The sequence below is a fragment of the Odontomachus brunneus genome, unplaced genomic scaffold (genome assembly GCF_010583005.1).
Source record: "Odontomachus brunneus isolate Ranch 3 - 2012 unplaced genomic scaffold, Obru_v1 Obru_scaffold_024, whole genome shotgun sequence".
Lineage (NCBI taxonomy): Eukaryota > Metazoa > Arthropoda > Insecta > Hymenoptera > Formicidae > Odontomachus > Odontomachus brunneus.
In genome coordinates, this window is record NW_022639474.1 from 584122 (window position 1) to 600754 (window position 16633).

The 16633-nt window shown below is 37.8% G+C and overlaps 1 protein-coding gene and 1 long non-coding RNA gene across 18 annotated transcripts in view; one reads left to right on the top strand and one right to left on the bottom strand.

Annotated features, from left to right (window-relative positions):
• Positions 1 to 16633, top strand: part of LOC116842313 (parathyroid hormone/parathyroid hormone-related peptide receptor-like) — a 59274-nt gene that overhangs the window by 37873 nt on the left and 4768 nt on the right. For all 17 annotated transcript variants that reach the window (XR_004377707.1, XM_032811329.1, XM_032811338.1 and 14 more), the window contains 4 exons: positions 821 to 910; positions 7706 to 7790; positions 13897 to 14003; positions 15260 to 15418. Coding sequence is in view for 16 of the 17 variants with exons in the window: in XM_032811329.1 (XP_032667220.1) it covers positions 899 to 910; positions 7706 to 7790; positions 13897 to 14003; positions 15260 to 15418 (363 nt within the window). In the remaining variant the exon portion in view is untranslated. The remainder of the gene's footprint in view (positions 1 to 820; positions 911 to 7705; positions 7791 to 13896; positions 14004 to 15259; positions 15419 to 16633) is intronic.
• Positions 1219 to 16397, bottom strand: LOC116842319. The gene is made up of 3 exons (XR_004377709.1): positions 16345 to 16397; positions 4913 to 5058; positions 1219 to 2395 (listed from the first exon to the last, which is right to left on the bottom strand). It is a non-coding gene; the product is annotated as an uncharacterized LOC116842319 (long non-coding RNA).

Consider the following 16633-nt stretch of genomic DNA (forward strand, 5'->3'; position numbering starts at 1 on the left):
AATTCAGCGGCCCAAAATTTCACTGTCGTAAATGATGGTGCAGAGTCCCCATACACAGAATCCAACTCATCTTTGATTTGCGTAGGCGTATTGCCTTTCAAAAACAAATATTTAATGACAGCTCGATACTCGATTTTGTCCATTTTCACAAAAACACTCACATCAACTTACTCAAACGACTGTTACATAACAACTGCGAGTCCAAAATGGCTGAAACTTCGGTGAGTAACTGTCAACAGATGAACAACGAAATTCACTAGCTTTTATTTACAAGTGCTGCTATCTTCACGTTGAGGTCGGAAACTTTTCAGACCACCCTCGTATATAATAAGACAATTAACGATCCCATACGGCAAGATTGCCAAACCAAGTCACAGTGTTTCACGAGCGACCGAACGAGCGCTTTGACAGGGGGTTCTTTCATCAGAACGTTGCCCAAGTTCAATGTGACCATAATTTATCGGGCATTACGTTTTGACATTAACAGCCCATCCTCACGATTACTTCGCGGTAAAAAAAGCCGAAGCCGCATCAAAGCTCCCTTTAACGTGACGTGACGGAGGGATAATCGCTCGTATTACCGTCGCGCGAACCCGTTACGACAAACTCATTAGCAGGCGACGCGATAATTAACGCTCCACGTTTCTCCGAAGTTAATAATCGAAAAGCGGTTCGTTGCACGAACGTAAGGTGTCTGAAATCATTGGTTTCGCACGATGTATTAACCGCAACGGCGATAACGATATAAAAAGGAGAAAGAGCGCCTTCTCGTGATACCACGAAAGACGATTAATTAATAATAACGCGCGATATGTTGCAGAGCGGAGCGTGCTGAGGATCGGAACGAGTGCAGCTGCGGGAAGAACACGCGATACGGGCAATAATTCAAGAGGCCGCCATGGAATCACATGTAAGTAGCAACAATTACTTACGCTTGCGCGGCAACTAAATAGCGGCAACTAACAGCCTTTACACAGCGATATTTTCCCTGTGAATAACAATTTCTCATCTATTATTTTTTATATTAAATATTATTTACATTACGCACATAATATATAATGAGCTTTTCTCGAATTGGCGATGAGTCTATTTGAAGACTGTTGTCAAGAAAAATATTCTCTGTTGAAAATAACTATTGTTCAAAAGGAGAGAATATATAATGTGTTTATATTTCGCGAGAAGTAACACATACTATTATATTATTTATTTTTCAACAATTTATCGCATACAATTTTAATAGTAAAACTGAAATTGAGTACACAGGAAAATGTATATTGCATTTAAATAAATGTCATTTATTTTAAATATTTCGTAAGTTTATGTATCTGAAATTACAAGTTCGTCATAAGTATCAAATTGATTCAAAATACATTGCGAATCTTAGAAAGCTTAGTGTTTCAGTGAAGAATATTAAATTGAAATAAAAACTCCGTTTGCTAATAGAGCAGGACTTTTCTTCGAACTTGTTTTACGATATTCTCGTAAAACAAGTTCGTCATAAGTATCAAATTGATCCAAAATATATTACGAATTCTAGAAAGCTTAGTGTTTCAGCGAAGAATATTAAATTGAAATAAAAACTCCGTTTGCTAATAGAGCCGCACTTTTTCTTCGATAAAGTTTTACGATATTCTCGTAAAACAAGTTTGTCATAAGTATCAAATTGATCCAAAATATATTGCAAATCCAAGAAAGCTTAGTGTTTCAGCGAAGAATATTAAATTGAAATAAAAACTCCGTTTGCTAATAGAGCCGCACTTTTTCTTCGATAAAATTTTACAATATTCTCGTAAAACAAGTTCGTCATAAGTATCAAATTGATCCAAAATATATTGCGAATCCTAGAAAGCTTAGTGTTTCAGCGAAGAATATTAAATTGAAATAAAAACTCCGGTTGCTAATGGAGCCGCACTTTTTCTTCGATAAAATTTTACGATATTCTCGTAAAGAGAATTAATTCTCCCCTCGAATACGTGATAATTTGCTCAAATTTGTGATGAGTGATATTTGAAGGCTATTATCAACAAAATATTCCTTACTGAAGATAGCTATTGCTTAAAATGCGGGAAGTAAACTGTGTAATCACTTTTCTTAGCAGTTCTCTCAGTAATATAGTATTTTTCTGTGTGTGCTATCACTTTATGAAAACCTCAAATACCAAATCGTCGCATATCGTCGCATATTGCATATCTGCAATATAGTATTTTAGTATTTAACATTGAATATATAGATCGTAACGAGAACTATAATAAGATCACATGAAATCTGAGCTGTATATTTATCTCACGCCAATCGACGTTGCCATCTTCCGAGGCCGACACGAGAACTCGACAGAATTCGCGTCTACATCTGCTGCACTTAGTGGATACTTCCGCCGGTATCTCTGTATAAATCTCTGCGGGCAGATAATTCGCAAAATATACTGGTCAGAAGCTCGATCGCTTACCGAGAAACGCCGGCTGATATTTTTCCCGGCGTACACTCGGCGAAAAATACCGGAAATATTTCTACGGGACCGATATTTATATACAAGCGAATAGCCTTTTGCGCGTGCCGTCAATTTCGCTTTTCGGACTCTCTACGCCACAATTCCTAAAAACTTCCGGATGCACAACGTCAATCATTGAAGCGAGAAAACTCGAAAAAATTCGTCGCGAACTTCGAGAGACGATGATATATTTGCCTTGTGTAGTCTAGTTTTCTCTTGTTTCCTTTTTTTTTCTTTTAAGTTGAACGACGAGTGCGCACTTCCGAAGTAACGCGCACAATTTTCCATCAGCCAATATTTGCCGGTGGTCGACAAGAGCACTTAATCGTGAAGATTACGATCGCGGTCATTTAACCCACGGATAAAACGGTATTATGCGATTCGACGCGAAAACCACACACGGAAAAAGCCTCAAGTGGCTCGTTCGCTGTAACAAGTACGCTATTTTCGATCCGTTGCTCTCTCTTTCTTTTTTCTCTCTCTCCCTCTCCTTCTCTCGTGGCTTGTTCTTCCGTCCAGCAAAAGTACATTAGCGCGGTGTTCAATAAAACTTTATTACGCTTATTGTTGGTTTGTTCATTACTGATTCGATTCGATGATTGATTTGACCGCCCAGTCATGTATAATTAATTCATCAAGTCAATGTTTGCTAAGTTAACCAATCATATTACTGGCTGAAATATTATTTCGTTTTAAATATCTATGTATATTTTATGAATGAAGGTGTGTGTTATTTAAATTTAATATACTAATAATATTAATTTGTACTTTGTATTTGACATTATAATGTCAGCCAATAAACCAGTTATATTATTTGCACTATAAATCAGAAAAAAATAACATTTCTACGAGGTATGTAAATTGACTACCGATATAATCGATTCACATTCGGGAAGAAAAAATTCTGCAATTCTTCTTATCTTTGAAACTCTTGTCTCATAGCAAAATAATTTAAGAAGCATAGCAAAATAATTTTCGGAGAGAGAGAGAGAAAGAGAGAGAGAGAGAGAGAGAGAGAGAGAGAGAGAGAGAGAGAGACTTTGAAATACAATGCTTTTGTACGTCGACAGCTTATTGTAACATAGTTCTAATGATATCCGCGAGCTTTGACATGAGCAAATCTTGCGAGCTCCTTTGGACTCATTCAGCGTTTCATGCGCGTATCCGTCGAACGTAACTTCAAAGCTTCTCAGTCTTCAACCTGACAGGAGCTTACGAAGGCTTAGCACGGACCATAAACTACTATCTGCGGAATGATAACGGCGAACGTGCCATAATTTACCCGCATGGAAACACATCTCCCTCGGGAGCGCATTGAAGTGCTCTTTGCTGTACTAACAAAAGTTCGCGCTGAGGCGAAACTTCGCGAAAGTGGTCAATTTCTCAGCAATGAGGTTTTCGTTGCTGTTGACGCAAAAAAAGAGAAACTTTCTTTTCTTTTGAGAGTCGTCCCTTGATTTCGAATAGTAGTTGCCCTGCTTCAAAATACACTCGGCCGAAAGACGCTCTCAACCACTCCCTTTAATATTTTATTGCCGCGTGTATAAATAAGTAATTTGCATTGTGTCCTGTTACGAGCGAAAGGGAGATCCCAGTACCAATTATTCGTTCGTATCTATCGTCCTTTGCTCGCGACTTCTGACATTTCGACCGTATCATTTATTTATTTAGATTGAGAGCGGAAACTCTAAAAACGGCCATTGTCGTTCTAAAAGCAACTAAAACGCACTTGTCGTTCTAAAAGAGACGACAAAAAATTCACATGTGGTGGACAGTGTCCTGACCTAATAATTCATGTTTGCTATTAATAAAAATTATTTTTGAGTAATGGGAATATATTTTTTTTGGTTTTTTTTTCAAATCACACATATACAATGTATTGATGCAAGTAACCTATTTCTGTTTGAACGCTACGTGATCTTATTCTAAAATTTACATATAAAAAATCAAAGTATTTCTCAAACAAGACAGTTTTTTTCTTTGTGTAGCCAATCTTGGTGAGCAAGGTAGAGGTTTAAACATTCCATTAACCGAGCCCAGGTTGGAAAATCCGTATATTTGAAGACGCTATTAGAAAATCGAATTGTATTAAAAAGAGGTTTTGAAGCTTGTATCACAATTATTTAGAGTGCTTTTTTCAACGTTGTCAGGGAATGCTTTTTGTCAAGAGAATACCTCGTTCACGTTTTTTTCTTCTTTTTTTGTTTTTTGCGAGTGCGAATAGCGCTCTGTGAAATGTGCAACTCGCAGATTACATAAGGCAGATATCCACGAGCGTGAGACGGAAATTCAGAAGAAGCGACGTTTTGCGCGCGGAATATCTAGTAATCGGTCATTATTGATGATCACCATTTGTCCCGATCGACCTGGACACTACGCTGACGAGCGTGCTTTCAAGCAGGAAAAGCTGAAGTTCGAACTCACGCGAAATCCAGCTCCGATATATGAGTTAATCTTCCGTGTAGAATGACCGTTCATTTGCCATCCTCGAGAGCAAGCAGTTTCCGACGACATGCGGACGCTCATTTACGTTATGTGTGTCACGAGATACGCAGAGTGTTCCCGTCTACCTGTAAGAGTTATAGAGAAACGTATAAAAATATTTTCCGCCGCGAGGGATAGAGAGAGATGGACATATAAGTGTAAGTGCACATTTGCCGAGACAACATTTATGCTTTGAAGTGCATCCGTCGTACTCGAGCACGTCCTTTCTACATGTAAAATTACACGCAAAACAAGTGAATATTCTTAAGCAAGTGAATATTCTCTTAACAAAATGTGTGAACGGGGAGAGAGAGAAAGAGAAAGAGAGAGAAAGAGAGAGAGAAAAGAGGGGAGGAGAGGGAGAGAGCGAAACTCGTAAAGAAGGGACCAAAAAGGGCGATGTATTGCGGATTCGTGGCACGTTATCCGCGGTGTTTATTTCGAATAAGCGACCCAGAATAATCGCGTGCTCATTCCATGGGAGCGTGCATGACGTGTCGGGACGGTGCAGAAAAGTCAGACAGAAAATAAATAATTTTACTGTCTGTCTCGTCCCCCTGTCGAGTCGTGCGTGGTGACACGTAGAGAAATACGCAGCGAACTATGAAATCGTTTGGAAGGCTTCGCGTTGAATTTCTCTGCAGCCCGTAGAAGCGGCTCACGAACTGCCTGGATTCTCGAGTTTTGTCTTTGGATAGAAGCCATACTTATGGGAAGCTACTTAGAATGTCGTGAGTGTTCCGCAACATCAGCCCTTTCGGGCTGTCGATCGACCAAGTAGCTTGACAATTCCGTCAACAACATTACGCGAGGCTCAATCGCGATAGGAATAATTAATAGCGTACTAATGAATTAAAACAAGCCAGCATATTACAATATATATTATCTGTAAATATTATATGAATGTTTAATTTCTTTTGTGTTACTAATGTTTCTGTTATGAGTGTGCATAAACACAGACGCATTTGCACGACGTCAGGTCCATTTATATATATTTAAATTTCGCGCTGTATTTTGAACATTAATTAACGACCATCGCCAGTCAAAATGCGCGAGTAACTACCCAACGAGTTGCTAACAATAATTTGCATTTCAATTAACCACAAAAAATGTTACTAATTATAATTAAAATTTCCGAGCGGCTATTTTTGTTTTGGCGTGCGTCTTTTCGAAATGTTCTTCGTGCAAATTTCCTGTCTTTTTATTGACGAACGAGCTAACTGCTTGACGGTAAAACGAAGTGCGTGACATGGATAATAAAAGAAAGAAAAGCGAAACGAGCGCGCCGTGAACGTAAAACGATAGAAGGATGCACGTTAAAGTTTACGGTAATGGTCGTGACATCATTGCGAGATACATTGAAATAACGTGCGGCATTATCGAACTCGAGAGCTTAAAGCGCAACACCCGATGAGTTGAATTCGCCGTCGAACTTTTTTTTCCCCGTGAGAGAAGCAGCGCCGTGCGAATAGTTCCGCGTGGACTGCGATCGAAAAACAGAACAATGGGGTCGAAGATAGCGGGTTTGGCTGATCGCAAAAATCACAAAGGTGTTTATTCGGAACGAGAGCCATTCACCCTCGTGTTGGAACGCGCGCGAGTCAACCTTTTTTTCGTCCGATTTCAATATACAGGCTGAATAGGAAGAACTGACTATTCGTAAATTAAATACGTGGACTCGGAATATTGCGACAGACCTGAAATATTTGCGCGATAAACGGTATTCCCATATAAAGCGCCTAAAAAAAAAAATTTTTTTATTTAACCGAACATATTCCGATCGAAATTTAGGAAAAGGTTGGTGAAGTTAAAATATTATATTGCGAAAAGTAGCGAATCTGTGAATCTGAGGGAAAACTTTTTAATTAATCCGTGCATTACATTCAGCCGGACAAACGTAACAAGCGTACAAAATGATTGCAAACGTGGATTAATGGGTAAATCCTACGCTACAAAATTGTTGCAGCAATCGTAAAGTCCTTTCTCTCTCTTCCTATTTCTGCAGACAATTCCTTATGCCTGTCGATAGATCCATCTTGCAAATGTTCCCGTTGTAGTAATCTTAGATGCGAGCCAGGAATCGTCGTTTCTAATCAAGAAATAGATTTCCTCGGCGCGTTGCTTTCTCGATGATTCCGCATTCGTCATTGTCAAAGTGGGAACTTAAGTTGTAGTAGAGTAAATCAATCTTTTTAGGAATCTTTATCAATTTTAACAGTATGTTAGAGCCTCTGGTAATTGCCCAGGCCAAATGCAACCGATAAGATTTATTTAAATTACGCGTTAGATATGTTAACGGTTTGTACGACCAACGGTGCCGTGGTAATAGCTTATAGCATGTTAGACTGGCTTTGGGTTAATCCACTCTGGGTTATTCAGTCTACGTTTATTGGTCGAACAAGTACTTATAAGCTTGCCATTGATATTTTAGTGCCAAAAAACTGTGTGTGGTGTATGTGTATCATATTTATAAACATTTAGCACAGATTTATAGAGCTTCTTTGTGTTGCATTAATCATTACTTAACCTGACTTCCTACCAATATTGTCGCGAAACAGCTACCTTAAGGCGCGCGGTAACTTAAGAATACGACATGCGAATTATGAAATTAGCGAATGAATCAAACCAAGAGCGTGCGTTCGACGTAATCGATCTGCCGTTCACACAGTTTATACTGTAATATCACGACAAAAATATAAATATTGATTTACGCGCGTTCACGTTCTGTTTCAGAAAAATAGCGACCTCAGCCGGAAGCAGGACCTGATGGTCGCAACGGAATTCAAACGCTGCAATCGCGGCAATATCGCGGAAACAGGTAAGCGATACAGGATAATAATTGCGAAAACGGCGCGGGAAAATACTGTCGCACGTCTAGGTCGAACACCGCTGGTATTTCAGCGCGTAGGACGGGGACACGTCTGTCGCCTCTAGCGTGGTTGCGCGATTAAACGCGCGTCTAGTAAATCTCTCACTGCGTATGCCTGGGTGATCTTAAATTACGCGTGCACATCTATTTCGTGCTATCAGTCGTAATCGCTCTGTATTTGCCACGTTCGATCTTTTCGCGACATCTTCGTATTGTGCGAAAATCACGATTGATCGTTCGGTACTATCGAACGGATTCGCGTTTTAATTGAAATTGATCAGCAACATAGCAGACAATGCAAATGGCTGAGTCAGCTCGTCGATTAAATATCACGGAAACGTGAGGAAATGTAATATTTCGATTAGTTCGTTGATTCACACGGAGAGAATTTTGTAGTAAAAATTATTATAGAATTTTGTAACCGAGGACATGTAATAAATCACTATCCTTTCACTTCATACAGACATTTCATATTTCAAAAGAAAGTTTAGTCGCACTAAGCAAATTTCTGGTAAGATATGAACGAACTAGAAAATTCCATTTAATTCCATTGCCAGAATTCTATTCAAATTAATCTTGTCACTTAATTTCTGTTCAAGAAATCTTGTTAACTTTAACAAAATTTTGGTAATTTCAACCGGAACTTCGTTCACACTTTATTAAAAATTTGCTTAATCCAATCAACTTTGTATGTACTACTTATATATTTTAGAAACTGAAATATACTATTAAAACACGCGATGTTTTTAAAGAAATTTATTAAGTAAATTTAATAAATAATTACTTTGTAAAATTACTGTATAAATTTCAATTTCTTAATATGATAGACTTACTGACTAATCTACTCCTGGACTATTAAAAACGTAGCAAAATTGAAAGGAATTTAGATGAAAAATAACTATAATATTCTGTCCGCGTGGCTACTTTCTTAAAGTAAGTTAATCAGTAAATATATTTTTTATTGTCAGTAAAAGGTACTTCACTGTGAAAATCAGTAAGTATTCACTGATCAGTAAGTATTCACTGATTTTCAATAAAAACTGTGTCTTAATGCTCCATCTATATCTTGCCGATTTTGATCAATAAAAGTAAAATTTTACTGTGAAATCTGTAATATACAAATGCACTGATTGCACTTTAAAAAGTAGAATATCTTAATATAATTGACAGAGTTTCAAAATTATAAGCAGAAACTCAACTGGCTGTAATATAACTGGCGTAATTTTGAAACAGTCTGCTGTCACTTCCATGTCATATAAACACTTCCCAGCGGTAATTCCGCAACGACTCTAGAAGAGCTCATGGCCAGAAGTTTTCATTTTCGCTGCTGTGACTCGCGTCAGGGCTGCGTTCGAAAACGACATCCAAGTGTACCCGTTGCGTTGAAGTGAGCGAGATACAAGAGTGAGATAAAAGAGAGGAAGAGTATTTGAGTGACGTTTCCGAACGCAGCCCAGATATGGGCTGAAGTAAACAATTGAAAATGAAAACCCACTATCAGCTGTCATTGTACATTCAAGATCGGCGGAAAATGCGTATACACGTCGCACAGTCTAATATCGAGCGTGCTCGTTCACACGTGTCGGCACACATTTTGCGTTATACCGCGTGTGTATATACAACCGTGGATAAATCCGTAGGATGTCTCTGAAGCAATTAATGTCGCAGTTAATCTTGCACGGTCCGCTCGAGCGGACAAAATCAAACGCGCGAGCGGTGAATAGCGGTGACGAAGTATTAATTACATTAATGCCACTGAATCGCAGGATTCAAATGAGTCTCGCCACCTTCATGCGGGTATATAATAGAATATAATAGAAAACGCGGGTTATCGTCGAACAAGCGTCGGCGCCATGCAATCCCATCTTCGTTAAAATTAACTGTTTCATGAATTTCAATCGCTCGATTTCCACGAATCTTTTTCAATTAACGGCGCAGAATAATTCACGTATTAGGAATCTGTCCGAAACACGTCACGTTTCGTGGTTTGCTTTTTACTTCTCAGTTAACCGGAGAAGACGCCGAAGTTGAGATAATATTTACGAAGAAAGATATTGCGATACGCGATTTCGCGTCGAAATTTCCGCGCCAACGAAACAAAAAGTTTGAGCGCGGTTGGAGATTAAAGGATATAAGTTTTATACGTGTAGTATTACGACATAAATTATGGTTTAAGGCACGTCTAAGGTAAAAGTAATAACATTGATACCTAACTTTGAACATTCTTATTGTTTTGAGATCTTTAAATATGAATATTCAAACTTTCAGATATAAAAAAGAAGAAAACTTTCATATAAAAAAGGGTATTCCATATCGAACGTCAAATATTGTAACGACAGACAGTAGAAGTCAAACTGACAATGAGACGAAAAGTCCTTTGCCATTTTTTAACGCGAGCAATAGTTTAGGAGTTATTAATTAATTAAGTTTGATATTTAGCCTTAATTAATTAATTAATTTTATATGAAATTTGTTATAACTAATAATATATAAAATTTCGAGTAAGAACGCGTTTTCGAGCAAATATGAACCCGTATTGATTGGTTTATTTGGAAAAACGGCTGCAACCGTCACTAATTGGCACAATCACCTTATTTAAAAACCAAAACAACAAGAACATTCAGAGTAAGGTGCCGGTACTATTAGCGTCCAAGCGTCGATGCTTTTACCTCAGGCCGAGTCGAAGGTACTTCGCATGTAATTTAGCTTTACAACCAATCGTACAGTCGAGCGCACAAACGGCACCTATACCGTTATTATTATTCGCGTCTTCACCAAGTTGCGTGCACATTAATGAGTTCGCATCGTGTTATCCTGTTAGTTTGACCGGCAATGGCCGCATGATCGGGAGGCAGCGCACGATTTTCGATCGACCACCCGTGTACAACGCATGCGAGTGCATCGACGATGCGATATTCGGCGATACCGCGCGCGCGGCTACGTATAACGAACGTCGATAATAGCACGCGTGGCATTGTTTCAAGTAAATGCAGTGGCCTGTTCCTGTTGCACGTAGCGATGCATACAGAGCGGCGGCGGTATACACGTGGAAATGATCAAATGCAATTTCCCTCGCCGTGCATGTCCGGCACCTTAATGGATTCTCCTGTTTCCGCGGACCGCGTCAAAGCGAACCCGAAAGAGCGGCAAATCCGCAGGAGCGCGACGAATTTCACACCTTCGGTCACACGGACAATCTCGACGTTTCGCCTACGTAATAATATGCTCCCTCGCTGCTTGGCCGCTGCTGAGTGGCCGAACCAATTCGCTCGGTGCAACGATGCACTTAACAATAATGACCGGCGTGTGTAATCGGATCTGTATGTTGCGCTATCGTATCGTGTACAAAGGGGGTCTATTATTTCCATAACTGTGGAGGCGTGTTATTGATACGATTGAGTCGATTGAGCGAATATTCAATTACTACACGTGAGTGAGAGAAAGAAGAAGAGAGAGCTCACGCTTTGTATAAAATATCCCGTTTTATTTGGATAAAGAGAATTATTGAAGAAGAGAATTATACGCGTTAGGGATTTGCAAAAGTTGAAATATCAATAATCTATTGGTTCAAAAAATAAGTCCTGCAAATACAAAATTAGACAATTATTTGAAAGCTGGCAGGAAGTGACGGATAATTATGACAGGTACTTTAACTGAAACGCGGCATGCGTTTTATTATTTATGAAAGAAATCAATGAATGATTGAAATTAATAAAATAAATATGACTAAAAATCCAACGAATTTTCGCAAGCTCCTACAACGAGAAAAAAATAATTTAAAATTCTTATTCGTTGGATATAAAGTTTATTTTTGTGGAACAAAATATATTTTTGTGCATAAATTGGAAAAATATATGTTCTATGAATAAATTTGGATAATTATGACAGGTACTTTAACTGAAACGCGGCATGCGTTTTATTATTTATGAAAGAAATCAATAAATGATTGAAATTAATAAAATAAATATGACTAAAAATCCAACGAATTTTCGCAAGCTCCTACAACGAGAAAAAAAATAATTTAAAATTCTTATTCGTTGGATATAAAGTTTATTTTTGTGGAACAAAATATATTTTTGTGCATAAATTGGAAAAATATATGTTCTATGAATAAATTTGGATAATTATGACAGGTACTTTAACTGAAACGCGGCATGCGTTTTATTATTTATGAAAGAAATCAATAAATGATTGAAATTAATAAAATAAATATGACTAAAAATCCAACGAATTTTCGCAAGCTCCTACAACGAGAAAAAAAATAATTTAAAATTCTTATTCGTTGGATATAAAGTTTATTTTTGTGGAACAAAATATATTTTTGTGCATAAATTGGAAAAATATATGTTCTATGAATAAATTTGAAAATTTATTTGTGAAATATAAAATTTTTATATTTTATATTAGGTGTACAACTTTGCTTCCGTCGTTTTTTTTCCGAAATTCGAGGCTTTATTGTAAAAAACTGGTTATACATTTATGATTCAAAGTATTGTCCATCGCTGGCCACTACTTTCTCCCATCTTTCGGGCAGCGTACGAATCCCGCGTCGAAAAAACTGGTCATCTTTTGAGGCAATCCACGAATCGATCCAATTTTTTACTTTTTCATAAGACCGGAAGTGCTGGTCAGCCAGGCCGTGTGCCATTGATCGAAACAAGTGATAGTTAGAGGGAGCAACGTCTGGAGAATACGGCGGGTGGGGTAGGACTTCTCATTTCAACGTTTCCAAGTATGTCTTGACCACTTTCGCAACATGGGGTCGAGCATTGTCATGCTGCAAAATCACTTTATCGTGTCTCTCGTTGTATTGCGGCCGTTTGTCTTTCAATGCTCGGCTCAAACGCATCAATTGCGTTCGATACCGATCGCCTGTGATTGTTTCAGTCGGTTTTAACAGCTCATAATACACTACGCCGAGCTGGTCCCACCAAATACAGAGCATGACCTTGGAGCCGTGAATATTCGGTTTGGCCGTCGACGTGGAAGCATGGCCAGGAACTTGCCATGATTTTCTGCGCTTGGGGTTATCGAATTGAACCCATTTTTCGTCCTCAGTCACAATGCGATGCAGAAATCCCTTCCGCCTTTGCCTTTCAAGCAGCTGTTCACAAGCAAACAAACGCCGTTCAACATCTCTCGGCTTCAATTCGTACGGCACCCAATTTCCTTGCTTCTGAATCATTCCCATGGCTTTGAGGCGTTTTGAAATGGCTTGTTGAGTCACTCCCAATAATCGTGCCAATTCTTCTTGATTTTGACACGAGTCTTGATCAAGTAATGCCTCCAATTCTGCATCTTCGAAAACCTTCTCTCTTCCACCGCTATGCCGGTCTTCAATGTCAAAATCACCGTTCTTGAAGCGTTTAAACCACTCACGACACGTTCTTTCACTAATAGCGGCCTCACCATAAGTATTTGAGAGCATTCGACGAGCCTTAGCCGCAGATTTCTTCATATTGAAGCAGAAAATTAAAATCTCCCGCAAATGACGAGAATTTGGCTCGTAAACTGACATTTTCAATCGAGAATAACTTGATGCAGACACAAATCGACTAATATTTCTATGGGGTTATGTTGACAGATACCCAAGTTTATTGTATGACGTCTATGATCTATTTATTTTGACCACCACTACCCGCTAAAGCTATCTATAGGAAAACGGCGGAAGCAAAGTTGTACACCTAATATAATAATATAAAGTTTTTTTACATTATATTATAATACATAATATTATAATTTAATTTTCTGTGAATAAACTACATAATATCCTACGAATAAATTTTCAGATATTTTTTCTTAGTGTGATAGCTTCGGTAACTATACGAAATTAAAGTTAAACGAACAAGAATCTGATGCAAACTGATAGTAACAATGTAGAAACCAAGGAAATATCTCGATACTTTTAATTAATGTGAAACTGAATTAATGTAAAAAGTTCATGGAGTTGCATAACTTATTATATATTTAGCTCGCATTGCGTTATCCATGTTCGCTTAATAACTCGATGTTTGTACTTATTCTCGCGTTAATATCTTAACGTAATCCGTCTCAGGTTGGTGTCCGGAAACTTGGGACGAGATATTGTGTTGGAACTCAACACCACCTGGAAAATTGGCTGTGCAGTCTTGCCCGTATTACATCATGGGATTCGACGTTGAGGTAATATGTTGGTATATCATATTCTCTCTCTCTCTGTCTCTTTCTCTCTATTATTTCGCGACTTCTCTCGACCGAATTGACTTCTCGTTAGCTGATCCGCGAGCGGATATGGAATTTTTTTTACGGTGGAATAATGAACAAAGCGGTTTAATATTGAGACACGCGCGGACGCCAATGAGAAATTTAATCGGATTGATTTCCCGACCTGATAACGTTGTAAGAACTTTGCGTGGAGGAAGAGATGAAATTCATTTTTTAAAGTCGGATAATGAAAGCGCCTCTGGCATATTTCGCAGTTCAACGTAGGAATTTACAACACACAATAAGAATTTACAACGATCTCTCGACTGGGATCTGCATTTTATTTCTCCTCAGCGAAGATTTCATTCAACCGCCATAGTCATTTCTTTTTACAACAAATACGCAACCGTTACTCTAAGCTCGCTTATAGTTTCCAGGTTATGGGTACAATTTTGAGAGAAAAAATGCCTGAAAGATAAAAAATTTTTCTTTGGTGGATACTAATAACATATTTATTTAAAACTAAATTCTTCCATTTAAATAGAATATAACAATCGCTTTTTTATAAAAAGTTAAAGTTTTAAAAGAATGTATATTTTCTTATTTAAAAAATATCTTATATATTAGTACAAGTAAATATGTTATTAATATACTTATATGTGTGGAATAAACATTTTTTATTTCTTACACGGAAAAAAAAGACTTGCTAATATGGGCAACTAAAAATATTAGCTGCAGGAACTATAATACTACAACTAAATAACTTTGCTATGAAAGCAAGAAAATCTGCTGCTGCAGCTAATATTTTTAGTTGTCCATATGTTAGCAAATCTTTCTTTTCCGTGTAGGTACTTTTTTTCCAGCATATACTCCAATATTTCTGCCGAGAAAAATAATTAGTACAGAAAAGAAAGTTTGGTTGATTAAATAAAATGTTTGGTGAAATATGAACAAACCAGAAATTCCGGCTGAAATTACTAGAATTCTGTTCGACTTAATAAGATTTCTGATTAACTTTCAAGTTGACAAGATTTCTGGTTAACTAGAATCTGCAACTATTAATCAGAAATGTCGTCAAATTTTAATCAGAAATCTCGTCAGAATTCTAACAATTCCAATCGGATTTATGGCTTATTCATACTTTACTAAGTATTTGGTTAATCCAACCACACTTTTTCCCGTGTAAATGTGTGAAGAGGATTCATAAATAAACATAGCTTTTCTATACTTTTTAGGCGGACGCGTCAAAGCAATGTATGCCGAACGGCGAATGGTACGTTAAAACTGAGACGAAGATCTTGTGGAGCAACTATACCCAATGCTATCAAGAATCACTAGTCACCCTCCTAATGAATATATCGGATGTTCAGGGGAACAACGTCACTCTCATTAGGGTGAGATAAATTAATAAATACTTAGGCGGCGGCAATAAGCTCTATCATTAGAAACGACGTGGACGTGGACGATAATCAACTAATCAGCACGAACACGGCGAGCAAATACGTTTTGCTCGCGACATAGCCGGCCAGAAAGAGGCGGAGATGAAAAGATCGATTGGAATCACACTGACGTGACGTGACGTGACGTCAATTGTTCTACTAGTGAGGAAATGAGTGCCGTAAACGACAACGCTATTCATCGGGGCGCCGGGACGCTTACACGATCGAGCACCCGCGGAGGTCCCGGTCTTAGATGATAATGAATCAAGCGGGCGGGCAAATTAGCCAATAGCTATGCTGTAACAGTGTTATTGGGTGGGCGGCAAGAAAATGCTGATAAGTATTCTTCCCGACGGGACCGTTGGAAATGGAAAACGCGGCGGTGCTCTCATAGAGCCACGGCGAAATAATGACGGGAAATAATCTCCTTAAGATATTTAAAGAAAGAAATAAGAACTCGCAAACAAAGATATCAATCAAAAAATAGGAAAAAGGGGCTATTCGAGTTTAAGCACAGGACTAATAGTGCTATGTACCATATGAGTAAAACCTTCCTTGTGTTAGGAAATCGTGTAATATTTATTGAACATGAATAATCAATATAAAACAATCAGACGTTTCGGCTCAAACATGAATCCTCTTCAGTGATAATAAAAACTCAAGGTTTACGATACGAACGCATTACAATTAATTAAAGACCTGAATAAATTGACATGAATGTTAATCGCAATATTAAAGCTGACAAGACCGTTACCGAAATAATATTAAGTAGTTAATTAATATTGAGAAGTAGTCGTCATAACTATAAAAAATCATAAAATAAAATAAAAGTAAGTAAAATTGAAATATAATAAATAATTAAAACTGACAATATAAAATACCTTTGTTGAGCTCAGCTAAAAGTAAAACGATCCTGTCAACGATAACATCGCCACGTCTACGAAATACAAATAATTACAGATTTATATAACCTAGTATTAACATTGCGGAAACGACTTGTGGAAGAGAAGGAAACCAAAACAAAGTTTATTTTCAAAACAAGCCGCAGTAGCTGGTGCCCAAATATTCAGTACCCTTTTGTGAGTTAAGACCTTGCTTCTGAAATTTGATGAAAATCATTTCTGAGATCAGGCGTTTTAAGTAAAAGCGTTCCTCATGTAAAACTTTGAC